Consider the following 25,663-nt stretch of genomic DNA (forward strand, 5'->3'; position numbering starts at 1 on the left):
GACCACCACACAGGCTGTCCCGAGGGTCCTGTGGCCACTCTGGTCTCTCCCAGGTACTTCCAGGAGCCACCAGTGAGGTCGGCCGCTGGCATGTCAGCCTGCACAGGGTGCTGGGAACAGCAGCCCAGGGAATGCTGGGTTTCTCGTCTTGAACTCACCCTAGCCCTGCCCCCTCCCCCGGCCAGCGTCTGGTCTACTGGGGAAGCCCCGTGCCCGGTGAGGGCCAGCACAGCCTGCACGGCCTTCCCTGGGTGCCCCCACCTGGGCAGCGAGCCCTGCGGGAGCCAAGGACTCAGTGCCCAGAGCCTGCGCCGGGTGAACGCCAGCCAAGGGGCCTCCCCGGGAAGAGGCGCTGTGTGGCCACTTTGCACCGAATGCGAGAGGAGGAGCCAGGGCTGGGCTGGGCAGGCGGGCACTGAGGCCCAGGGGACAGTGGGGACCTGGCCTGTGGCAGCTGCGGGCACTCCCAGGGCACAGGGCCGGCCCAGGAGGCCGGGCAGGGCGTCCCCGAGCCGTGCTGAGCCCTGTTTACTTGGGACGCCCTGCCCGGCTGTCTGGCCCTCATTTGCTGTTCTGTCGGCACCGACAGGCGCTCCGTGTGGCTCCCTTCCTGGGTGGATTTATGGGGGCGTTTTTGGAGGGAGAACAGAGGCCTGGGGAGGAGACATCACTGGGAAGTCACGGGCACACGCAGCAACCCAGGGAGGGCCGCCGCAGCTACGCGGGAGGGAGAGGTGGCCAGGGGCCGGGGTGTGGGAGCAGAGGAACCTGGCACCCCCCAGCCCCCGGCTTCTCTCCCCCCCCAGTTTGGGAGATTTTGACTCCACAGAAAAGGGGGCGCCTACAGCAGGGAACCTCCCAGCGTGCCTGCAGCACTCACCGTCCCGGTCACGCACGCCAACACGCACTGCCTGGGAGGCGCCTGGGGCCCGTGCTGGGACGGCCTCACCGCGTCCCCGCCGACAGCTCGCCAGCATCTCACGTGGGGCCTGCTGCGGGAGGCCGTGGCACTGGCCCAGGCCACCACCCACACTGTCCCCCGATCCTGTTTTGTCTCGCTGGGGCCACGCATTGCCCGTGCCGCAGTCCTGCCTGTCTGCCTCACACCAGTGTGCGCCGGACGCGCCAGATCTGGGGGACAGTGACTGGGGCTGCCCTGCTGTGCCCTCCAGCACTCTCGGCTGGACAAGGCTCCAGCCTGAGATGAGCATGGCTGGCAGATGTCCCCTGGAGCTCTGGGCCAGCGCTGGTCCAACCCAGCGTGACCGCGAGCCAGGACGGCGCCTTCCAGAAGCCGGGGACCCCAGGTCTCCTCGTGAGACCCCCACCCCAGGGCCACGGCAGGACGGCGAGGGCCGGGGTTCTGCCGGGAGCAGCCCAGGCTGTTCCCATGTTCTGCTCTGCCCGGCGTGGACAGCCTGCCCCAGCACGGGGCCCTGACTCCTCCCCGACCGCGGGTCCTCATCGGTCAGGCCTCCAAGGAGTCCGCAAGGGACGGCCAAGAAAGTGAGGCTGGAGCCGAGGCCCGGGCAGGGGTGTCAGGACTGCTGGACAGACCAGGAAACCGAGGCACGCGGGGTCCAGGGGGAAGAGGGACTTGCTCTCGGACCCTGCCCTGTCTCCTGCACACCAGGCCGGGTGGACTCCAGGGCCACAGCCCCAGTCCAGGTTGGGCAGAGGGGAAGGCCTGCAGATACTGGGCAGGCAGAAGGCTGCCTTCCAGGGGCCAGCAAACTCAGCGACCCCCGACCCCAGCCGGCCCAGAGTGGGAGCCCAGGCGAGGGGAGGGCTCGGGAGGCCCTGGGAAGGGCCGGCGTCCAGCCCGCCACCCAGCAGCCTGCTCACACCGCGAGTCGGCAGCCCCAGGTCTGCTCTGCTCCACGGTGATTTTCCAAGAGGCGGTGACGCACGCAGAGACAACGCAGAACCTCCGCGGGGTGACCTCAGGCTGGGCTCTGCCAGCTCCGCCATCCCCGCCCCCAGCCCGGCTGGCCTCTGACCCAGTTACTCAGGGAGGCCTGGGCCGGGGATGCCCAGGACGCCGTGGCTCCCACACCCGTGCCTGGGCAGGCCAAGGCCCTGCAGACCCCCACCGCAGCCCCCACCTCACCCAGGCCAGGCGCCCCCTGGACTCGAGGGGTCTACGCAGAGCCCATGCCAGACAGCGTAGGCGCTGACCCCTGGGCCTACAACCTCCCCACAAACCACAGCTCACCGCGGGGCGGGGGAGGAAGAGGACACAGCCATCCAGGACCTGCAGCCACCCTCAGGCCCGTGCAGCTTCTGGGATTGCTGGTGCCTGACTGCGTCCAGGAGCAGAGCCCGGCCCAGGCCCGGCGGGCAGGGGTGCGGTGAGGAAGGGCGGCCCATGCCGGGGTTCCCGTAGACACGCGTTACTCACGCCTCCCACACCCCAGCTGGCGGACAAAGGGAGTGAGGGCCGGAGCCACAGCACCCACCACGGCGCCCGTGCCCCCAGGACACTCGCTGAGGCATGAGCACCTGCTGGGGGTCCCCAGGCTTCAAACCCAGCGCTGCTCCCTCCTGAGGCCTGGCCCTTACACCCGGGTGTCCACACCGCTGCTCCCTCCTGAGGCCTGGCCCTTACACCCGGGTGTCCACACTGCTGCTCCCGCCTGAGGCCTGGCCCTTACACCCGGGTGTCCACACCGCTGCTCCCTCCTGAGGCCTGGCCCTTACACCCGGGTGTCCACACTGCTGCTCCCTCCTGAGGCCTGGCCCTTACACCCGGGTGTCCACACCGCTGCTCCCGCCTGAGGCCTGGCCCTTACACCCGGGTGTCCACACCGCTGCTCCCGCCTGAGGCCTGGCCCTTACACCCGGGTGTCCACACCGCTGCTCCCTCCTGAGGCCTGGCCCTTACACCCGCGGTGTCCACACCGCTGCTCCCTCCTGAGGCCTGGCCCTTACACCCGGGTGTCCACACCGCTGCTCCCTCCTGAGGCCTGGCCCTTACACCCGGGTGTCCACACCGCTGCTCCCTCCTGAGGCCTGGCCCTTACACCCGCGGTGTCCACACCGCTGCTCCCTCCTGAGGCCTGGCCCTTACACCCGGGTGTCCACACCGCTGCTCCCTCCTGAGGCCTGGCCCTTACACCCGGGTGTCCACACCGCTGCTCCCTCCTGAGGCCTGGCCCTTACACCCGGGTGTCCACACCGCTGCTCCCTCCTGAGGCCTGGCCCTTACACCCGGGTGTCCACACCGCTGCTCCCGCCTGAGGCCTGGCCCTTACACCCGGGTGTCCACACCGCTGGGCCAGCAGAGGCAGGAGCCAGGCAGGCGAGGCGAGGCTCCAGGCCCGCAGGACACGGCCGCCCGAGGCAGCAGGGCAGGCAGGGAGCCTCACCAAGCTCGGGCTGCACCCGCCTCACACCCAGGCCCCGGGCCCAGCCGGCCCCCTCCAGTCTCCCATGAGCTAACCCGCGGAGCAGAGCGTGCCGGCCGGCTGCCCGTGGGCAGGGGCGTGGGTGAGGGGGCGGGGTGGGCAGGCCGAGGGCCTTTGATCAGGGACGGCCCTCGTGCCAGCCGCTGGGAGGCCGCGGGCGTGGGGGGCGGCGCAGGCACTTCAAAGGCCAGGGCAGGGGGCGCCGGGCAGCCCCGGCCTCTCCCGCGCCCGGTTCTGATGGCAGTAAAGCTACCTTCTAATAATTAATGCCCGACTTCAAAGGCAGGCACCACGCGGGCTGTGCGCCGCCGGCCGCGCGACCTCCTGTATTTCATCCTGGCTCTTTATTTAAATCCAAAAACCACACACGGCAGAGCATTAATGGGAAACTTGGAAACTTTCTGATTACTGAAGGGTCCTTTGAAGTCCCCAGCAAAGTTCTGCTCCCTCCCCTCCCCCTCCCCCTGGACTGAAAAGGGACACAAAGCAGACGTATGTGGCCGGCCCTCGTGACGGAGGCGGGAGGCACGGGCGGCGGCAGCCACGCTGCTCGTCAATCAGCCGCCTGGGCGCCAGATCAAAGGTCCGCGGCGGGCGTGGGCGGGGGCACAGGCAGCCTCCGGGCGGCGCTGGGATCCTGTCCCCGACAGGGACCGCCTGCCCTGCAGCCCCGCACCCAGGAGCCCTGGGGAGCCAGGCCCCGCCCAGCAGACAGGAGCAGTGGCCTGAGGCCTGGTGCCTTTGGCTGTTCCTGTCCCTCTCACCTCAGGGTCCCCAGGGAGCACAGGCCTGCAGGAGTCAACCTTTGACCCTGGGCCACCACAGGCAGAGGGGCGGGCACCACTGCTGGAGGATGCAGGGACTCTCCAGGGCCCCCGACCCCACCCCTCACCCACCTGCTGGGCAAGGATGCAGGTGGGCGGGAAGGCAGTGAGCCCTCCCACTGCAGGCGGCGGAGCCCAACTGACCACACTCCTGGGTATGTGGGCTTCCCCTACAAGTGGCCAGGGTGGGCCAGACAGGCCCCAGAAACCAGCACGGTGACCCCAGCAAGATGGCCACGCAGCCAGCATGGCGACCCCAGCACCGCGGCCACACGGGTGATTGCCACCAGCGTGCCCGGCACCAGGCTGCTTGTCCTGACACGCACTGGGCCTTACCCCTCATCCTCCAGCCCCTGGGGTGTGCGGGAGCAGGGTGAGGGGTGAGGGGAGCAGGGTGAGGGGTGAGGGGTGAGGGGAGCAGGGCCAGGCTCTTTGCTCAGCCTCCTCAGGCGCCCCAGAGTGACACCCAGGCGCGGAGGCAGATGTCCAAACTGCCGCCCAGGGAGGCGGAGTCCGCGTGACCCAGGCTCCACAGGACAGGCCCAGCCCGCCCTCACCTCACCAGCAGACCCGGAGGCAGAGCCGTCCACACAGCTCCCGGAGCAGCTGGCCCGTGAACACGCCCCTCTCCCCACCATCCGGGTCCCTGGGAGCCGCCAGCCGGCACGGAGGCCCCGATCTGCCTCTCCCCCTTACCCTGCTCCCTCACACCCCTCACAGCACGGCCACCCTGCGCTGCTCTGACGTGGGGCCAGGGAGCCCACCTGACCCGCGGTCCCTGCAGACAGGGCAAAGTTCAAAGTAGCAAGGGGCCTGTGGCAGAGGCGAGGCCACGGGACACTGCAGTGAGACAGGAGGCGGTGCTGGCCCCCGACCTGTGAAGCCACAGCCAGGACCTGTGTGCAGTGGGCGGACGCTCACCCGGCCGGCCCCTGCCTCACACCCTGCACAGGCGCCCCTGGGAGGGCTGCCGACCACACGACGCCTGGAGGAGAAACAGCAGAGGCTGCTGGGAGACGTTCTAAGACGCCGAGAGAAGAGAAGTTGGGTGGGTGCAGCCAGAGACCCGACCAACACCATGAGCCCCTTGCAGGAGGCAGGCGGAGGGCATCGAGGACCTGGCCAGCACGGTCTGCAGGGCCCGGCAGTGGCAGTGCCAGGAAGTCGTACGCCCGCGCGTGGGCACGTGGCAAACAGGCAGCCGCTGGGGAGTGGAGCACCAGGTGGGCATCCTGGACCGGACGTCACCAGGGGCTGGGGGGGACAAACGGGAGGGCAGTGACAACTCGTGGGGCCCCGTGGTGGGGATCCACGCTGCCCCCACCCCTGGGCAGGCCCTGCCGGGAGCCCCGAGGGGCAGCGCAGCCGCCGACGCTGGGCAGGGCTGTGGAGTCGCCGAGGAGGCTGCAGGCAGTCCCTGGCCCTTCTTGCCGTTTGGCTGTGATACGAAAACCTCCCTCACAAAAAGCCTCTGTGCTTCCTGTAAGCAGGAGAGGGAGCGGGAGGCCGGCTAAGCCGCTGTCGGCAGCACCGGCACCCACGCCTGGCCCAGCTCAGCTCCGGCTGCGCGGCTCCTATCTGGCTTCCTGTCAGCGCGCCTGAGGAGGCAGCCGGGGACGGCCCACGCGCTGGGGGTGCTGGCATGGACTTCTGGCTCCCCGCTCCCGCCTGGCCCCGCCCTGGCTGCTGCAGCCATTTGGGGAGAGGACAGGAGGACGAAGGTCCCTTTCTCTCTCTCTGTCCCCAGTCGCTCTGTCTTTTAAGTAAATAAATAAAATCTTAAAAGAGGGTGGGAGGGGCCAGCGCTATGGCCTAGTGGGCAAAGCCGCTGCCTGCAGGGCCGGCATCCCACATGGGCGCCAGTTCCAGTCCCGGCCGCTCCTCTTCCCATCCAGCTCTCTGCTGTGGCCTGGGAAAGCGGTGGAAGATGCCCAAGTCCCTGGGCCCCTGCACCCGCGTGGGAGACCTGGAGGAAGTTCCTGCTCTGGCCGTTGCAGCCATCTGGGGAGTGACCAGCAGATGGAAGACCTCTCTCTCTGCCTGTGTAACTCTGCCTTTCAAATCAATCAATCAATCTTTAAAAAAAAAAAAAAAAAGTGATACCTTACTTAAAAGAGAGGGTGGGGGCACCGAGCGGTGTCATGACCAATGTCACTCAGGGGAAAGTCCTCAGGGCCCCATGCCACCTGCTGAGCTGCTCCCACCAGACCCGGCGGGGGGGGGGGGCGGTGGGCAGGTGCAGCACAGACCACGTGAGCATGAGGCTGCCCTGGGGAGGCGGTCACTCTTCCAGCCCCTTTCCCTTCAGAGTCCCCAGGGCATCAGGGTCCTGGCCCCGCCCAGCCATGGGCTCCTCATCGGCTCAGGGCACACAGGCTCCTCCCCGGTGCCCCCAGCAGAAGGCGCAGCGCGGGAGGGGCCCGTGCCGCTGAGTGGGGCCGACAGGCTCAGGTCCTGCCCGGTACAGCGCAAGCGCCCATGAGGCTCTCTGGGAAAATCCACAGTGAGGTTTATCTGCTCCAGAGGAGCCCGGGCACAGGACACCACACACCACGGCTGACCTGGCCCACAGCTCTGGTGGGAACGGCGCCAGCTGGCGATGTCCTGAGGAGCCGGCCGAACGGTGCACAGCGGCCGTGCCGGCGAGAACCACATCCCCCCCCGCCCCCCACAGGCGCCGACGTGGCTGCGGCCAGCAGAGGGGACACGGGGTGGATGCTGATGCGCTGGGACACCTGCCCAGGTGGACCACTCCTCAGGGTGGGGTCCCTGCTCTTGGGGGCTGCACCCCCCATCTGGCCCCTGCCCCCTGGGACCAGAGGCATGGGAGGGTGGGCACCACCAGGACGGAAAAGCCTGGGGATGAAGGGGCTCAGGGTGACAGCCACGGTGTTGCTTTACCGTGTGCACAGAGCGCCACCCTGGGGGACGGCCGGCTGCGGCCCAGCTCTGGCACGGCTCGGGGGCTGCTCTCTCACGACGAGGACGCCACGTCCGAGCCCAGGCCGCCCCGTACACGGCCCGGGTCTGCTCGGCCTCGCGCACCTTCCAGCCTCCCCACAGTGGCCTGGGCAGCACAGGCACACCTGCCGGCCAGACCACCGCCCGGCCGAGGCCCGCACACCCTTACCGGCTCTGGCTCCTGCGGGGGCTCCTCGCCGGGTTTGGACTTCTTTGGCTTGGAGGGGCCTCCAGGGCTGGAGGCGGACGTGGGCAGCTTGGCTGAAGGCGACGTCAGAGACCGCCCGGACCCGGATGGGCCCCCCAGCCGCTGTCCCCCGCCAGAGAAAGGCACAAAGCGGGCGGGGCCGGGCTCCTGCACACTCTGTTTTGCCGGAGCGTCCGCTGGCTTTGGGCCATCTGTGTGCCAGGCCCCCGAGGTGCCTGCCTCCCCCTGACGGCTCAGGTCCCCGCAGCTCAGCTCCTCAGAGTTCAAGGGGGGCAGGGGACCACCGGCCACCTGGTCAGCTGGACTTGCTGGGGTCTTGCTCCTGGCGGCCCCGGTCTGTGGCCCGCCCTCAGCGTCCACCCTCTTCATGACAAACCTGTCGGGGTGCAGACAATGAGGGCGACGCCGCCCCAGCTCTGCTCCCCGGTCTCATCCAGGACACCCGCCCCGGCTCCTCCCCGCGGAGGGTGGGTCTGCTCTGTGGTCAGGGCACATTTCCACCTGTCCCCCCTTCGAGGAGGCCAGTCCTTAACCAAACACCGTGGCAGCTGCGTGGCCCTACCTGATGGTGGCGCTGCCCCCCGTGAGGCCCAGCGACTGTAGCGTGGTGCTCCGCAGGGCGGCTGCGCCAGTCACCTGCAAGACAGACGGCCCTCGCACCTGCAGCCAGGCCCCGGGCCCCGTGCAGCACCCCACACCCTCTGCTGGCCGCCACCCTACAGGCCCCACCCAGCCTCCTCAGGGAGCGCAGGCAGATGTCCTGCGATGCTGACCCCTGCAGAGAACCACCTGCCCCAGGTCCCCCCAACTCCACCCCCAGGACAGGCTGCATTGAGAGGGGCCCCCAACGCCTCATCCCAGGCCCCTCTCAGGGCCACACTGGGGGAGCCTCGGGTTCCAGGTGGCAGGGCCAGGCCAGCTCCTTGTGTCAGGCTCATCCCAGCCTGGTGGCCACCTGAGACCCACTATGGAGGGAGCCCACCCTCCGAAGGCCTCTGAGGTCAGGAGGCCTGGGAGCCCATCCTCCCAGGTCACCTCTCAGGGCACCAGGGCTGGGGCCGGGCTGGACACATCTTGAGCTAACTCTGCCCACCCAAGGAGCTGCCTGCAGAGGGGACGGTCCCTCTGGGGCCTGGCCAAGCACCAACAGTCAGGCCCATCTCCTCTGGGAGTGGACGCTGCTCTGAGCCAGGTCCCCCCTTCACGGCCCCGGGCTGGGAACCTCCACCCAGGGGCACCCGGGGAGCCCCGCCCCCGGGCCAGGAAGGGGCGCGCGGCCAGGGCTGGAACAAAAGGCCCCTGTGAGGCCGGGAGGGGCCGGCGGAGGGCGGGGCCGGCGGGCGGCAGGGCCTCCTCGCCAGGCGCTCTGCCTGCTCCGCTCTGAGAAAGATCAAAACCCAGAGCAGAGCAAATATTTATTAAAACGAAACCACTTCTGTGACTCTCGGGCTCCGAAAAAGCAAACGTCACCGGGGCTCCGTGAGGCTCTGAAGACGGGCGGGGGCCGGCGGACCTACCTCGTCCCTCATGGACACGCACACGGGGGTCGCCTCGCCCGGCTGCTGCAGGCACTCCCTGGACGGGGGCAGAGGAGCGTCAGGGGCAGCCCCAGCCCCCCCGAACCCCTGCACAAACACCAGGAGGAGGTGGTCAGCCACTGGCCAACCCTGGAAGGACAGGGCCTTGGGCTGCAGCCGGGCAGCTGGCGACAGCGACAGTGACAGTGACCGCCCAGCCAGCCGGCCTGCACAGGGCTTCATCTGAAGCTCAGCTCCGACAGGGTCGGGGTCAGGGACCCCAGGGCCACAGGCCCCGCTCCAAGGCTCTGAGTGGCGGTCTCCATCGTGCTGCCCCACCCCCGCCCGGCCTGGTGTCTGAGGGGCTGGGCTGGGCTGCAGGGTGCCACTGCCAGCTGCGGGGCCGGGGCCAGGGCCCGCCCCCCCGCGGAGCTTCCACTGCCCGTCTGTCTCCCACACCGTGGCAACGTTCGCCACGAAGCAGAAGCCCCTCACACCTTGCAGGGTGCCCCAAGGCCAGGCCCTGTCCAGAGGAGGTGGGCAGGCTGACCTCAGACCACGGTGGGGACGGAAGGCACAGGAGCAGTGAGCTAAGGACGGCACAAAGCTTGAGGCACGTGTGTACTCAAACACGCACAGGGAACAGGCTACACACACGCACACGTACACATGTGCAGACCACACGCACCCCCATGGGGCAGCCTGCACTCCCACACAGGCGCACACAAGTGAGGACAGCCTGCACTGACACACTGGGGGTGGCCTGCACACACGCATACACACAGAGACAGCCTGCACTGACACACATGGGGGTGGCCTACGCACACACACACACACAGACAGCCTGCACTGACACACTGGGGGTGGCCTGCACACACGCATACACACAGAGACAGCCTGCACTGACACACGTGGGGGTGGCCTACGCACACACACACACACACGGGGAGAGCCTGCGCTCACACATGTGCACACACAAAGATATCCTGCACCCACACACACGTGTGCACACATACACGGGGATGGCCTGCACTCACATGTGTACACACACAGGTGCACACACGTGAGGACAGCCTACACACACATATGGATACACATAAGGATGGCCTGCACTCACACATGTGCACACATGTGTGCACACATGAGGATGGCCTGCACTCACATGTGCACACACAGGGGCCACCTGCACACGTGCCCACACGCACACACACATGTACACACTGAGCCTGGCAGGCCCCACCATGCACACACCTGGGCGCTCACAGATGCCTGATTCTCAGCTGCCGACCACCTGCACAGGGGAGCGCTGGGGGGGCGGGGCACAGGGATGGCAGCCGGGGGCCTGCAGGGGCGGTCCCCCGCCAGGACGCCCGTCATGCTGGCAGGCTGTCCCCAGCACCCATGGTGAGGGCGTTCCCCGGGAGAGGCCGCGAGCACAGGCTGCTGGATCTTCCCTCGCCCCAGAGGGCTGGAGACCGGGGCCACGTCGGACCCCACGGCCTGTGTGGCTTCCCACGGAGGCCGGGCGGGGCGCAGCCAGGATGCCTGGGGCCAGGAGGCAGGATCCAGGCAAGCGAGGAGCTGGGCCGGGGAGGAAACTGGGGAGGCCGCGGGTCCCGAAGCCTCCAACGCAGCAGAGTCCGCACGGACAACTGGCTCGCCCCTGGCCGCCGTGCCAGCCAGCTGCACGGCCAGAGCGCCCGAGCCGGGGACCCGCCACGGCAGGTGACAGCTCACAGCGGTGCGCCGGTGGAGACTCCCGGGCAATCTGGGGGGGGTCGCTTCCAGCCCCTGCCCACCGGTGGGCAGGGACCCCCTCCTCACCAGCAGAGGGGCAGGGGCTTGGGAAGAACCCAGCCTGGCACCCAGGCGCAGCTGGCGGGGGCCGCACCCGGGGCCTCTGGGCCTCCGGTGCCTCCAAGGGCAAGTTTGTGGCAGATTCTCTAACTCAACACTGACCAAAACCCCACCACTTCCTGGAGTTTCTCATCCCGGAGCAGGCCACAGCCGCCGTCCGGGGATCCAGCTCCCCAGGCCAGACACACAGACGTCTGCCTTCCCCACGTACCCACGCGGGAGCAAGGAGCGGCAGGCGTGGGGCCGCCACTGTGGCACCACATCCCCTGTGGGCACCAGCCTGAGTCCTGGCTGCCCACTTCTGGTCCAGCTCCCCGCGGGTGCTCCTGGGAAGGCAGGGGAGCACGGCCGAGCCCCTGGGCCCCTGCCCCCACGTGGGGCCTGGAAGGAGCCCCTGCTCCTGGCTCAGCTCCGCCAGCCCTGGTCATTGTGGCTATTTGGGGGCGTGAACCAGCGCATGAAGACCTCTCTCTGTCTCCCTCCCTCCCACTCTGCCTTTCACACAAATAAGATAAATCTTCAATCAAAGTGCAGCAAGCACGAGCAGCCCAAGCACCCCACAGCGCCCCCCTCCGAGCGAGGCCCCCAGGACAGCCTGCCCGCAGCACACCCCGGCTGACACCACCCTAGACTGTCTCCATGGAAACGGCAAGGCCCAGCCCAGACTCACACCCACCACCCACTGGGCGGGACCTCAAGGCTCTGGGGAGGGGGCCCCTCAATCAAGCACGTTTCTGCAGGGAACCGAGCCCTTAGTGTGGTCAGGAGAGCTCTGCGGTCTCCCGGGCCTCTGTGGGGCTCCTGCGGCACTCCCCGTGGCCGGCGGTGCCCGATGCTGGCAGGACCTGCTGCTTCTGCCGCGCCGCCCGTGCAAAGGGGTCACCTCCTCCCGTGGGCAGCAGCCTCCACCACAGCACGCGTTACCAGGGCGCTCGGCAGGGGGGCTGCAGTCCCCAGCCCCCGCACCCCCCGGCACCCCCCCTACTTGGCACCCCCCCACCTGGCACTCCCCCCTACTTGGCACCCCCCACCTGGCACTCCCCCCTACTTGGCACCCCTCCACCTGGCACACCCCCCTACTTGGCACCCCCCACCTGGCACCCCCCCACCTGGCACTCCCCTCCAGCCTCCCGCACTACCCTACAGCGCCCCCACACACCCCCACCTGGCACTCCCCTGGCCCCCCTGCACTCCCCCCACCTGGCACCCCCCCACCTGGCACTCCCCTACAGCACCCCCGCACCCCCCCGGCCCCCACCTGGCACCCCCCACCTGGCACTCCCCTGGCCCCCTGCACCCCCCCCACCTGGCACTCCCCTGGCCCCCTGCACCCCCAGCCCCCCCGCACCCCCCAGCACCCCCCCAGCCCCCCTGCACCCCCCCACCTGGCACTCCCCCAGCCCCCCTGCACCCCCCACCTGGCACTCCCCCAGCCCCCTGCACCCCCCCCTGCACCCCCCAGCCCCCCTGCACCCCCCCAGCCCCCACACAGCCCAGCACTCAGCTTGCTCCCGGGCTCTCATCCTTTCCAGGAGACACTGGGGGATTCCCAAAGCTGTCCCCGCTGCCCCAAGGCCCCCTCCTCTCCTGTGGACCGGCTGTGGAGACGCGCCCACCGGGGCTTGGCCAGTGTCCTGCCCACACCCAGGGCAAAGCCGCCCACGCACCACCCCTGCATTCACCCTCAGGGAGGGACTGGGGTGGGTGGCGGCTCGGGCCTGTGAGGGCCTCACGGACACACAGCAGCTGCCCGGGTGCCTGCAGGACACCTCATCCCCCAACAGAGCCCACAGCTGGGAAGAGCCCGGGAACCTTCAGAAGGGGGCTGTGACGCCCCTGTCAGCAAGGATGGGCGGCGGCCTCGGGCGAGGCGCATGCCAGCACCCAGGAGCCGGGTTCTTCAGGACAGCCCTGCAGCCTCTGCACCCCACGCGCCCCAGGAGCCTGGACCCTGCACACGGCCCAGAGTCAGGCCCCCTTCGTGCTTCCTGGGGCATCTGTCAGTCTCCCTTGCTCCCACCCCGTCCTGGTGACCACCCCGGGACTCCGGGCCCCGTCCTGGCCGTGCAGTGGCGGCAGCTGCCTCACGTCTCACGTGCGAGAACGTCTGTGCTCCACCCACGCTCGACAACAATGCTCTGGCAAGACGGAGAATATTCCAGAAAAGTCACTTTCCCAGCTCGGCCCTTCCAGGGAGCCAGGCCCCGAGCTCCGGCCACGTGCCGGGACCAGCCCCTCTGAACTCAGGGCCCCGGCTCCTGCGCTTCTCAGTGACGTCCCGAGAGGCCTTCTGAGCCGCTGCACCTCGTGTTCTGGAAAGTTCTCTGGCCAGCTGCAGAGGCCCTGCCCAGCTTCCCGAGTGGCTCCCGGCCACAGCGCCTCCGCCGGGAGCGCAGTCCAAGGGTCAGCCCCGCCTGCGGAGCCCCGGCGGCCACTGGCCCACAGCACCTGAGCTCACGTCGGGGCCACCGAGCTCTCAGCCCCCGAGCGCCGGGTCCTCGCTGCACCCTGCTCTCCCCGAGCACCGTTCACAGACGCCCGACACCCTCCAGCTCAGACGTCCGTCACGCGTGCTGGTGGCTCACGACTACACCGGGTGCTGAGCCACAGGTCGGGGCCTGCCAGGGCCCGGGTGCAGATCTGGGGGAGTCCCTGGACCCCTCCCCCACCGAGCACCAGGATGTCCCTCGGAGTGGCAGCTTCCCTGGGGACATTTCCGGAGCTGCCACAGTGTGTCCAGCGGTGGTGTCGGGGACCAGGTGGGGCCCACACTCCCTACCCCCCATCTCCCTGAACCCAGCACACAGTGGGGGACACGCCCCAGCCCCGCCCTCCGGGCCCTGCGGCTTCAGCTGCACTGGGGAGGAGAACATCGCCCCTCCCCCAAGAAGCCCCTCCCCCAAGAGGCCGCCTTTTCGCACCCGAGCACCCCCAGCACCCCCAGCGCCACACACGGGCGGGGAAATGCCTCACCTCTCCCCTCTCCACCCCAAGGCCACAGGGCCCACGAGGGCAGGAGCGACACCCGCTCTCCTGGGAGTGAGGCCAGGCCAGCCGGTGCACCCGGGGTGCTCAGGAGACAACGCGGCGCCCAGCCCTCACCCAGCCCGCGCAGTGCCACGGCGGCCCCAGCGACCGGAGCAGAGCTCACCTGGTCTGTGGGAAGTGGCTGAGGAGCTCCCAGAGGGTCTGGCCGGAGCAGAAGGCGCCCTGGAGCCTGGCGCCATCTTCCAGTTGCACGGCGATTCGGACCTGCGGCGAGGCCACACCCTCAGCTGGGGCACCGTGGGGGCTGCCAGCACACGCGTGTCCACACGTGTATGCAGCGCAGGCAGCCCGGGAAGCGTGCAGCTGTGCGTGCTACGTGGTCTGGGTGACTGACGCCTCACCAGCTGGGCTTCTTCGAAGACGAGCACGTGACCGCGTAAGCCCGTCAGAACGGCTGCAGCCGCGGGCGGGAGGCTCAGGCCCCTGCGCCCACATCCGCACGGCTGGCTCCGCGCTCCAGCAAGGCCGGCGGCAGGCGACGCACGGGTGCTGGGGTCCCTGCCACCCTGCAGGAGACCGGGGTCGCGGACGGGTACTGACGCCCTCCATCTGCCTCTCTCAGAGTGGAAAATAAACTAACGTCTGGAGAGAGGTGCTCACCCCAGGAGACACCACACGGCACCCCAGGAACACGTGTTCTCGACGGGGCCGGCATCTGGCCTAGCGGCTGAGCGCCGTGAGGCAGCCTGCACCCCGCTGTGCCCCGGGTCCAGCTCCCTGCACGTCCTGGGAAGCAGCGGTGACGGCTCCTCTGCGGCGCCACCTTTGTGGGCGCCCTGGATGGCGCCCCAGCCCCCGCCGGCGCAGGCACGTGGGGAGCGCAGCCGTGAACCGGGGCTCCGTCTGTCTCTGGCTCTGCCTCTGAAGTCAAGTCACTTTTCTTGTAAAAAGAATTTTTAAATACTCCATTGCTAATTACCTAAATCAGATTTTTAAGACATTTTAAACCTAGACGTAATAAATATACCCCCAAACAGAACTATGAGGTTGTGTCCTAAAGGTGGACAGTGGCCTTCTGGTCCCCTGCCGAGTGCCAGCAGGCAGAGCCACACAGGGCCACCTCCCCTGCTGAGGACACACCTGAGTCGCCTGGGGCTCCATTCTCCCCACGCAATGGGGTGTCAGTGGGCGGGCACAAACCGGCCCCTCCCCCTGCCCCCCACCCCTGCTGTGACGCCTTGCCCAGAGCTGCGCCAAGAGCAAACCGGTGCTGGTGCACCTCCACACTGAGCCAACAAACCTCTCTCCCTCGCAGGACCCCAGCCTCAGGGGTTCCACACCAGCACGCCACGCGGTGCCTGCCCTGCGCCCTGAGGACCCCCAGGGGAGCCAGGGTCCCTTCCAGGCAGCCGCCGAGCACCACAGTCACGACGGATAAAGACCCCAGTGTGGACGCCTGCGGGCTCCGCTGCCCGCACTGCCGGGCGGAGCCTCTCGGTCTGTCTTTTGTTTTTAATTCATTCAAGAGGCAGCCAGGCAGGCAGACTGAGGGAAAGACGGACAGACAGACAGCTGCCCTCCCCTGACTCACTGCCCAAGTGCCTGCCGCAGCCGGGGCCAGGACCTCCATCCAGGTCCATCCAGGTCCCCCGTGGGCAGAGGCCCCCAACCAGCACCGCTGCTTCCCAGGGCCTGTGCTGCCGGGTGCTGAAGGAGCGGGGATCGGCCCAGGCCCTCCTCTGCGGGCTGGAACCCGCCTCCAGAGGGGTGGGAGCACGCACCGTCACAACGGGACCAGCCAGGGTCCCTGCTTCCATCTGCGGAACCCCCATCCCCTGCAGTCCCCAAGACCTAACAGCTGTGGGGAGCGGCGGCCACCAGGATGCCCACAGCCTGCACCCGGGAGTCGGCGCCCTGCTGACGCTCCCCCAGGAGGCAGTGGGTGGCAGCGGGGCCCCCGCACCCAAGTGGGAGACCAGGACGGAGCTCCTGGCTCCTGGCTGTTGCTGGCATCGGGGAGTGAACCACTGGTTGGGAGAGCTCTCTCACCCACTCTCTCCCTCTGCCGTCCTGTCTTCCAAAATAATAAAAATACTCTAAAAAAAACAAAGGATGAAAGCTACCGGGAAGCCGTGGAGCCAACACGGCCGCCAGGCCGGGCCTGGTGAGGGCTGCAGCCTAGCCAGGAGAGCACGGGCGCTCTGCCCGGCGTCCACACACCCTCTGTGGGGCTGGGGTTCTACGACCGGAGCATCAGGCCGAGGCAAACGCTGCTGAGGGAGGCGGAGGCCACAAATCCAAACGAAATCGCGAACGCAGAGGACGCGGCCGAACGGCAGCCCGGGTCCTGGCACCCCTGCCTGCCGAGCCCCCCCTCCCCCGGCCTCCCCAGGCCCAGCTGCGGACCCATCCTGCCCCCCGGCCTGGGCTGGGACCCTCTGGGGGCCACCCTACCGTGTTCTGGGGCCCCTCGCGGCTCCGGGAGACGGGCACCATCTCCAGCTTGGCGTTGTTGGGCAGGTTGGCAAAGCGCCATTGGAGAGAGAGGTCCAGCACACTCCTCTGAAACCTGCGGGCAGAGCAGCCCTCAATGCCCACGCCGCCCCCACGCCGCCCCAGGAGGTCACGGCCTGGCAGACAAGCGGGTCCCTCTCTCCAGGGCCGGAGGGAGGGGCTGCTCCTTCAGACCCTGAAGCAGGGGACCCCAGAACAGACCTCCCAGGGAACAAACCTGAGGGGCCCGACCGCATGCACCGTGCTCAGCAAAGTGGGCGGAGCAGCTGTCGTGGGGCTCCCCCTGGGGGCAGCCAACAGCCAAGACCCCCCCACTCTGGTCTGGTCAGTGCACGCGGAGACTACAGGGCAGGCACGGCTCAAAGGGCCTGGCCCGGGGCCGGCGCTGTGGCATAGCATTAAGGGCACCGCCTGCAGAGCTGCCAGCCCAGGTGGGCGCCAGTTCCAGTCCCGGCTGCTCCACTTCTGATCCAGCTCTCTGCTGTGGCCTGGGAAAGCAGCAGAAGATGGCCCAGGTCCTTGGGTCCCTGCACCCGCGTGGGAGACCTGGAAGAAGCTCCTGGCTCCTGGCTTCGGATCAGCACAGCTCCGGCCATTGCGGCCAACTGGGGAGTGAACCAGCGGATGGAAGACCTCTCTCTGTCTCTGCCTCTCCTTCTCTCTCTGTGTAATTCTTTCAAATAAGTAAATAAATCTTTATAAAAAAAAAGGGAAAAGGGGGGGCCGGCCCAGAGCCCTCCCAGGGACACGAGAGGAGGCACCCAAGGCAGGAGGGAGGATGGTGGCGCGGCGGGGGACACTGGGGACACCGTGTCCTGTGTCAGGGTGCCTGCTGCTTGTCCCAACCGCACTCGTGGGCACCCCTGGGGAGCAGCAGGGGCCGGATCGGGGCCCACACGCCCGGCGCCCGAGACCAGGACGGGGCCTCCAGCTTTGGCCTGGCCCAGCCCTGGCTGCTGCGGGCACTGGGGAGGGAACCTGTGGACGGAAACTCTGCCTCTGTGTCCCTGCCGTTCAAGCAGAGTGCACAGACAGGGCAGCACTGTGGTCCCGCAGGCGAAGCCTTGGGCCACTCAGGCCCCGGATGCTCCGCTGCCCGTCCGGCCCCTGCCGCTGGCCGGGGAGGCCCGGATGGCGCTCCTGGCTCCTGGGTGCAGCCTGGCTCAGCCACAGCTGTTGAAGACATCTGGGGAGTGAACCAGCGGATGGGAGCTCTGTCTCTTTGTGTCTCTCTGTCTCTCAAATAAACAAATGAATAAATCTGGGGAAAAAAGAGACAGCGCCCAGAAGGGCGAGACCCGTTTCCTGTTTCTGGCGTCACACTGAACTCTGCGCTGTTTTCTCTGTTTCAGAGGTGGAAGGACAGAGAGCGTCCCCCTCCGCCGCTTTGCTCCCAAACACCAGAGCTGGGCCAGACCTGGGCTGGGCCGAGACCTCGGCGCAGGCTCCCTCGTGGGGGCAGGGACCCGGCCACTGCAGCCCCCACCGCCGCCTCCCAGGGCGCGAGCGGGCAGGACGCGGGCGCAGAGCCGGGCACGGCGCCTTGGTGTCTCAGCCCCGGGCTGAATGCCAGCCCCACTAGCTCCAACCTCTGAAATTCTGGGGTGTGGGAACCCACAGAAGGAAAAAAGTACTAAATGGGAAAATAAGAAGCTGGGGGAGACCGTGACAGCCGAATGCGGCAAACGCCACGGCAGCCACCCGACGCCTGCCGGCTTCCCGAGCTGCGCCGCTGAGGGCCCAGGTGCACACCCAGCACCAACCCTCACCACGGCCAGAAGGCGACTAGAAATGCCATCAGCGTGCGGAGTCCAGGACACCGCAGCTGCTGCCCAGGAACCCCGAGAGCACGGGCACTGGGCCCCGCGGCCGAGCTCGGTGAGTGCTGCTGGCTCCAGGCCAGCGCGGCCTGGCACCGCGAGATCCAGAGACCAGAGGTGGCACAGCACACGCCGCGGGCTCTGGGCTGCAGTGTCCCCTGCAGAGCCTCTCCCTGGGCACCCCCGACAGGCTGGGGGAGCAGGACGGCGGGGACAAGTCTGGCCCGAGGCCAGGACGTGATGCCTTGGGGTGGGTCTTTAAGGTGTAAGGCTCAGCGGGAGCGGGAGAAACCCACGTCTCCCCACGAGGGCTCAGACCGGGAATCCGGACAGCCTCTGCGGAGGGCCCACGGGCGAGACCACAGGGCTCCGCCCACGGCTGGCAGAGCTTCCTCTCATTTCCCAGGGCCCCACCGGAGACCACGCTGCACGCCGTGGGTCGGGTGGGTCTCGAACCCCGACAGGTGTCGCGAGACGCAGGAGAGCAACACGGAGTGGGAAAAGGCCGCAGGAGAGGACAGCGCAGGAGGACCTGCGGCCAGGGGCAAAGCCAGAGGAAAGGCGGACCTCAGGGCGGGGTCCAGTCGCCCACGGCTCCTCCAGGGAGGGGGCGTGGACGCCTGGCGCCCTGCCCAAGGCAAACCCCAAACTCACTTCAGATCATACTCATTGGGGTTGAAGTCCTGACACCGGCACGTGTCCTCCAGGACCTAGAGAAGAGGACAAAGCGAACCTCAGTGCAGGGGCCGCCCAGGGCCAAGCCCCGTCACGCCCCGACCTCCCACGAGGCCCGCTCCGCGCGCCCCGGGGCCGGCCAGCTCCGCGGCCCACGCTTCCTGCCTCCCACCCTGGGATCCCCGCTGGGCGTGCCCGCGAGCGCTGCCCACGGGGCCAGACCGGGGCCAGGGTGCCGCTCCGGCCGCACGGCGCCCCGACCTCCGCCACGGAGCAGCGAGTGACTCAGCAGAACCCCCGCCGGGCGCACGGACCGCGGCCACCCCAGCGGCCCGGGACGCCGGGACCGCGCACGTGGGGCCGGCGCGCCACGCCCCTGCGACCCCCGCGCAAACCCCGGCGCCCGCCGAGCCAGGTGGGCGGGGCCTCCCGGGCAAGAGCCCGCTCATTGGCCCCCTCAGGCCGCGCCCACCACGGGCTCGCCCGAGGCCCGGCCCCGAGGCCCGAAGCCAACCGCGGGGGGCGGGCCGGCGCGGCGGACCCGCTCGCTCGCCCGTCCGCCCGTCCGCCCGGCCGCCCCGCCGGCCGGCTGCCGCACCTGCAGTAGCACGGTGCTAGGCGTCACCTTCACCGTGTGGCGCCGCCCGTTCGGGGCCAGCACCGACACCGCGGAGCCGCCGCCGCCTGCCGGGGCCGCCATCTTCCGCTCACGTGACCCGCGGCCGGCCGGGCTTCAAACAACTTTATCGGCAACAGCCGGGACGCACAGCCACGCGGCCGGCGGGGGCGGGGCCGCCGCGCCCTTCCGGGCCCCAGGCCCCGCCCCTGCGCTCGGGCCCCGCCCCTGGCCCGCGCAGCCGGCGCTCTGAGGAGCGGGGCGCGCGGTGCCCTCAACGGGCGCCGTGGGGGCCCCGGTGTCCCTGCCGGACGTCCACTCTCGTGGAGTAGCCGCCAGCGCCGGCCCGGGCGGAAGGCGCACGGCTGGCTCTCAGTGCCGGCCCTCACGGCCGCCCGCCTGTCTCTGCGGCCCCCGCCCCGGCCCCGCACCGCCCCGGCCCTCTGCTGGCCCTGGGCTTCAGCCCGGCGGCAGGGACGCTTCCTCGGCCCCGGGGGGCTTCCCTTGGCCAAGCCCGGGCCAATGAGGCGTTTCTGAGGGAGCCAGGAGACCCAGAGCAGCGACAGCCCCCGACCCCGCGGCCGCCGGGTCCGTGCCGACCCCCGACCCCGCGGCCGCTGGGTCCATGTTCTGACCCCTCACACCCCGCCCCCGGGCCGCTAATGGCCAGCTGCCTGTCCTGACCCGGCTGAATTCCGAATTCGGTGCTGGGGGCGGGGCGGGCACACCTGGGGCTCCTGGACTGACAGCAGCGGGGCCGCCCACACCGCCTGTCATGGCCGAGGCCGTCCTCAGAGCTGAGCAGCCTGGGCCTCTCCACAGTCCGGATCCAGGCTTGAAGGGTCCAGGCGGCCAAATGGCCCACGACTGGCCGGCCCCCAGGACACATGGCCTGAGCCGTGGCCCGGCTGGAGTCTGCGGGGTCCCCCTGGCTGAGCCTGTGAGCTCTGACTCTTGGCACTTGGCCGGCTTCTGCTTTCCACAGCAGAGAGCTGAATCAGAAGTGGAGCAGCCGGGGCTCGAACCCGGGCCCACGTGGGATGCAGCGCCGCAGGAGGTGCCTTAGCCGGGCTATTCCTCTCCCTGGCGCACACGTCACTAGAGAATACAGACTGTGTGTCCAGAGGTTGCTGAGTGAATTTGCTGTGCCAGAAACTGAACCCAGAGCTTGCGGGCAGACGGAGGCTCCTGACGGCCGAGAAGTCTCAGCCCGCGGCCCCAAGGCCCGAGCCCCGCGGGGGAGGCGGGGTCTGCAGGCCGGAAGCAGGGGGAGAAGGGGCAGCACCGCAGGCAACGCTGGCACCCAGCTGGGAGCCGGCGCAGCTCCCGTGGGAGACCGGGTGGAGTTCCAGGCTCCCGGTGTTGGCTTGGCCCAGACCAGGCTGTGTGGCCATTTGGGGAGTGAACCAGCAGATGGAAGCCGATGGGGTGTGGGGGTGGGTGGGTGCGTGGGTGTCTGCCTCTCTCTGGTGTTCTCCCTTCCATATAAATCCATCCTCCCCTAACACTGAGGTGTAAAACAAGGCGTGTCCTGGCCCCACCTGGCCCCACCCACTGCGCCCCTCTGCACAGGCTGCCCCGTGGGCTTGGGTGGGGCTCTGCCCTTGCTCCTCACACCCTCCCGTTGCCTCGACTGCAGCCCGGCCACACGCAGCCACTCGGGGCAGGAGGAGCCCCCTCCCCGGGTGGTACCCCGGGAGTCCCTGCGAAGGGCACCAGGTGCAGCCCCTCCCTGCCGGGAGCCAAGCGTCACACCCGGCGGGCGACCCCAGGAGCAGCGGCAGGGCTCCCCTCCTGGGAGTGGAGGACCTCCACAGTGAAAGGTGGGCTGGGGGAGGCCCTGGGCCCACCCAGAAGACACAGCTGGGGTCCCTGCCGAGGCCGCCTGGGCCCCACCGCACCTGCCGCGTAGGGGCACCGGGCTGTGTCTTCCCCCGGCCCCTCCTTGTCTCTACCCTGCCTTCTACTGAGCTCTTTCCCCCTCTGTCTCTTCCTAGCGTGTCCTCCTCACGTCTGGGTGGGCAAGTGGCCATCAGGGAGCCTTCCCCTGGTGCCTGGAGCTGCCAGCGGCCTCCACACGGGCAGACAGCCAGGCAGGTCCAGGCCTCAGCTCCTACCTGGGTGGGCAGAAGCCATCACACTCTCTCACCAAGGGTCTAAGCTGCCGCCGTGAGCACGGGGCTCCTGCCTGGCGCTGTCTTGGGCTCAGGTCCTGCCCGCCCTCTGGACAGCCGGCCGCCAGCCTCCTCCTCACCCCCCTCCTGGGCGGGCCGCTAGACAGCTGTTCCCAGGATCTGCTTTGAATTAAAGTGGCATGGCCCTTTAAGGGAAGCATCTGCCGCCTCCGCTGCCCCTTTGATGTCGCAGGCGCTGAAAGGCTCCCAGTGGCGAGATCTGAGGGTTTGTTTCTGCCTCCCCAGGGCGGAGGGAGGGCCGGCTGGGGTCACATGGCCCGCGCCCTGGCTCGGCTGGGGGAGCGAGGGCTACAGGGTGGGTGGGGCCGGGCTGAGCTCGCTGGGCTGGGCAGCCGGGCAGGCTCTCTGCCAGGTGACCCCCAGGCGCTGGAGGTCGGCCTAGGAGCAGCTCCCCCCCCCAAAGACCCGCTGAGATCCCCACCGCCTTTCACCCCAGATAGCTCTGGGGGGGCTTTGCTTGGCAGGGCTCTGGGGCTCAACCACGGGGGAAGCCTGCTGATGGGAGGGGGCTTTGGGGACACTGAACGGGGGGGGGGCAAGCTGCATGGGAACCCCGGCCCTGAGGCCCTTCCTGGGGCGGGGGCCTCCTAGAGCAAGCCACCAGGGGAGGGGTTGGCCTGCCCAGTTTCCCCACCCCCCAGCAGCCAGCAGCTGAGGCGCAGAGCTGCCCAGGTGGCCGTACAAGTCAGGGTAGCTGAGGCCAGCGCGCAGCAGCTGGGCCCCAGACGCCAGGCAGCAGCTGGGCAGAGCCTGGGGAGGGAGCTGGCTGTGCAGCACTGAGCAATCGCCCTGCCCAGCCCAGGGAGCCAGGTCATCCTGAGTCCCAGAGGCCTAGGCCAGTGGCCTGGTCTTCACGTGTCAGAGCCCTCAGAGGGTCTGGTGGGCTCCCCACGCTGCCATCTGCCTTCCCCCAGAACCTGCCCCCGCACCGGCCACTCTCCTCTCCCCTGCAGGAAGGCCCGTGACTCCCGGTGCTGACCTCTGCTGCCCCCCCACCTCCCCACAGCAGGGCCGGTTAAGCAGCCCTGCACCCTCTCCTGTACCCCGGGGGCTCCCCAGAGAGTGCAGCCCCCCTCTGGGCACGCCTGGGGGCTCAAGGCTAAGCCAGGGGCACCTGCCGCCCACCCCAGCAGGAGCCCCGCAGGCCGGGTGGCTTCCAGGGACCCGTGCAGCATGGTGACTCGGACGTCGTCCTGCTCCTCACCCCAAGCCTGGGTGTCTGCCCTGCGGACACCTTAGCTGAGAACGGGGCTGACCCCTGCACAGCTTGCCTGTCTGATGCTCTGTGGCCTCCTGCCCTTTCACAGCCCAGGAGCCTGAGGCTGAGACCAGCCACAGGGCAGCAGGGACGAGGCCACAGGTCACCTGCGCCACACAGACTCTGTAGGGGACAGCTGTGTGATGAGCAGTCGGGCCAGGGAGGTTTCCAGGCATGACCAGCCCACCGCAGCCCTGCACCCCTGGCTGACCCTCAGCAGTCTGACCCACTGCTGCGTTTTTCTAGGTAAAAATCACAGAGCGTGAAGCGACCACTCGAGTGGACACTCCCTGGTGCTCAGTGTGTCCACAGTGCGGGCGACCAGCACAGTCGCTGCAGAGGCTCCCTCACCCCGGGGAGAAACCGGCACCCAGTAGCAGCCCCTGCTCGTGCCCTGCCCCGTGGACACTCAGTGTTCCCGGGTCTGTCTCCTGGACACCTCCTGCTGTCACACGGCGGGCGCCGTCTGTGTCTGGCCAGCCGTGCCGGAGCCTGCGTCCGTGTCACAACGTCATTCCTCTAGGGCTGGAGCACACACCAGGGCATGGCCGTCCTGCAGCTGATCCCTCCGACCCCGGGCTGTGGCTGGGTCACGCTGCTCTGAACACGCACGTGCGAACGCTTCTTTTATTTTTATATTTGTTTATTTTACTTCAAAGACAGAGAGAGAGAGAGAGAGAGAGAGAGAGAGCGAGCCTCAGTGACCAGGGCTGGGCCACATAGAAGCCAAGAGCCTGGAACTCCGTCTCGTCTCCCATGTGGGTGGCAGGGCCAAGCACGTGCATCATGGCTCCCAGGTGCATTAACTGGGAGCCGGACTAGAAGCGGGGCAGCCAGAGGGGTCAGCACCATGGCGCAGTGGGTTAAGCCATCACCTGCAGCACTGGCATCCTGGATGAGCGCCGGTTCGAGTCCCGGCCGCTCCACTTCCCACCCAGCTCCCTGTTAAAGCGTCTGAGAAAGCAGCAGAGGACGGCCCGAGCGCTGGGCCCCTGCACCCACGTGGGAGACCCGGATGACGCTCCTGGCTCCTGGCTTTAGGCTGGCCCAGCCCTGGCGTGTCAGCCATTTGGGGAGTGAACGAGCGTGTGGAAGATCATTCTCTGTCTCTCTGTCTCTCCTACTCTCTCTGTAACTCTGCCTTTTGAATAAATTAAGTGGAATTTTTTTTTTTTTTTGACAGGCAGAATGGACAGTGAGAGAGAGAGACAGAGAGAAAGGTCTTCCTTTGCCGTTGGTTCACCCTCCAATGGCCGCCGCGGCCGGCGCGCTGCGGCCAGTGCACCGCGCTGATCCGATGGCAGGAGCCAGGTGCTTCTCCTGGTCTCCCATGGGGTGCAGGGCCCAAGCGCTTGGGCCATCCTCCACTGCACTCCCAGGCCACAGCAGAGAGCTGGCCTGGAAGAGGGGCAACCAGGACAGAATCCGGCACCCCAACCGGGACTAGAACCCGGTGTGCCGGTGCCGCTAGGCGGAGGATTAGCCTAGTGAGCCGCGGCGCCAGCCCGAAATGTTAACAATAACAAGAAGAGCTGGGGCAGCAGGATGCCAACTGCTTATACAGGATTCTGGCATCGCAGGTGGCCGCTTAGCCCACTGCACCACAACCACACGCCAGCCCCTCAGTACAAGCTTTCATGTGAGCCCCTGTGGTCAGTTGCTTGGGAACACCTGGCCCCCAGGCGTGGGACAGCAGGCTCACCTTTCACATTCCTGCCAGCCACGCTCGGCGCCCACGCCTCCTGCTTTGCCCCCGGCCACCCCCATGGGTGAGGCTGGAGGCTCTGGAGTCCCCCTTGTACCTGTCCGGGCCACACCGGCCACTGGTCTCAGCGCAGGTGGCCTCGATGCGAAGGTCCAGCACCCGGTGGCTCAAAGGGCCTGACCTCCCAGAAGATCCCGCCAGAAAATGTGAAGGAGTCTCAGGTGTGAGGACAGAACTGGCCCCTGCGGGGAGGGACGCAAGGACAGGGCCAGGCTGGACACAGCACACCGGGGTGAGCAGCCTTGGAAGCCCCGGCCCTGGCCCTGCCTGCAGCGACTGAGACCAGGATGGTGGCGAGGCAGGGTGGGGTCTGAGCCCCTCTGCTTCAGCCACTGCTGCTGAATAAACCAAGACAGGAACTCATTTCGTTTCAGTGTGCAGGCGAAATCGGATCCCAGATCCACAGACCCCAGAGGGGCAGACGTGCGAGCTCCTCCCGTCCTGGGGGCTGGCCGTCATCCCTGCTCCACGCACGGGCACCCCAATCCCTCCGGGAGGTCAGGGCACTGCCCTGCTTTACAGAAGAGGACCTGGGGCCAGCGCTGTGGCGTAGCAGGTAAAGCCACCACCTGCAGTGCCAGCATCGCATATGTGTACCGGTTCAAGTCCCAGCTGCTCCACTTTTTTTTTTTTTTTTTTTGACAGGCAGAGTGGACAGTGAGAGAGACAGAGAGAAAGGTCTTCCTTTGCCGTTGGTTCACCCCACAATGGCCACCGCGGCCGGCGCGCTGCGGCCGGCACACCGCGCTGATCCGATGGCAGGAGCCAGGAGCCAGGTGCTTTTCCTGGTCTCCCATGGGGTGCAGGGCCCAAGCACCTGGGCCATCCTCCACTGCACTCCCTGGCCACAGCAGAGAGCTGGCCTGGAAGAGGGGCAACTGGGACAGAATCCGGCGCCCCAACCGGGACTAGAACCCGGTGTACCGGCACCGCTAGGCGGAGGATTAGCCTAGTGAGCCGCGGCGCCGGCCCCGGCTGCTCCACTTCTGATCCAGCTCTCTGCTGTGGCCTGGGAAAGCAGTGGAAGATGGCCCAAGTGTTTGGGCCCTGCACCCACA

General features: G+C 68.2%; 1 protein-coding gene across 11 annotated transcripts in view; it reads right to left on the minus strand.

The window, feature by feature from the left end:
- The window catches only part of ASPSCR1 (ASPSCR1 tether for SLC2A4, UBX domain containing), a 35,870-nt gene that overhangs the window by 6,667 nt on the left and 3,540 nt on the right, over positions 1-25,663 (minus strand). The window contains exons 1-8 of one of the 11 annotated variants that reach the window (XM_051828433.2): positions 21,505-21,603; positions 18,751-18,806; positions 16,217-16,331; positions 14,164-14,328; positions 13,926-14,026; positions 8,918-8,975; positions 7,963-8,036; positions 7,362-7,776 (exon numbers count right to left, since the gene is read on the minus strand). In XM_051828433.2, the coding sequence (XP_051684393.2) occupies positions 7,362-7,776; positions 7,963-8,036; positions 8,918-8,975; positions 13,926-14,026; positions 14,164-14,328; positions 16,217-16,258 (855 nt within the window). In that variant the 5' untranslated portion in view covers positions 16,259-16,331; positions 18,751-18,806; positions 21,505-21,603. Of the gene's footprint in view, positions 1-7,361; positions 7,777-7,962; positions 8,037-8,917; positions 8,976-13,925; positions 14,027-14,163; positions 14,329-16,216; positions 16,332-18,750; positions 18,807-18,993; positions 19,157-19,369; positions 19,560-21,504; positions 21,604-25,663 lie in introns of those variants that run through there. The other 10 variants (XM_051828427.2, XM_051828426.2, XM_051828430.2 and 7 more) reach the window with 10 other exon arrangements.

This window comes from Oryctolagus cuniculus, chromosome 17 (assembly GCF_964237555.1).
Source record: "Oryctolagus cuniculus chromosome 17, mOryCun1.1, whole genome shotgun sequence".
Taxonomy (NCBI): Eukaryota; Metazoa; Chordata; class Mammalia; order Lagomorpha; family Leporidae; genus Oryctolagus; species Oryctolagus cuniculus.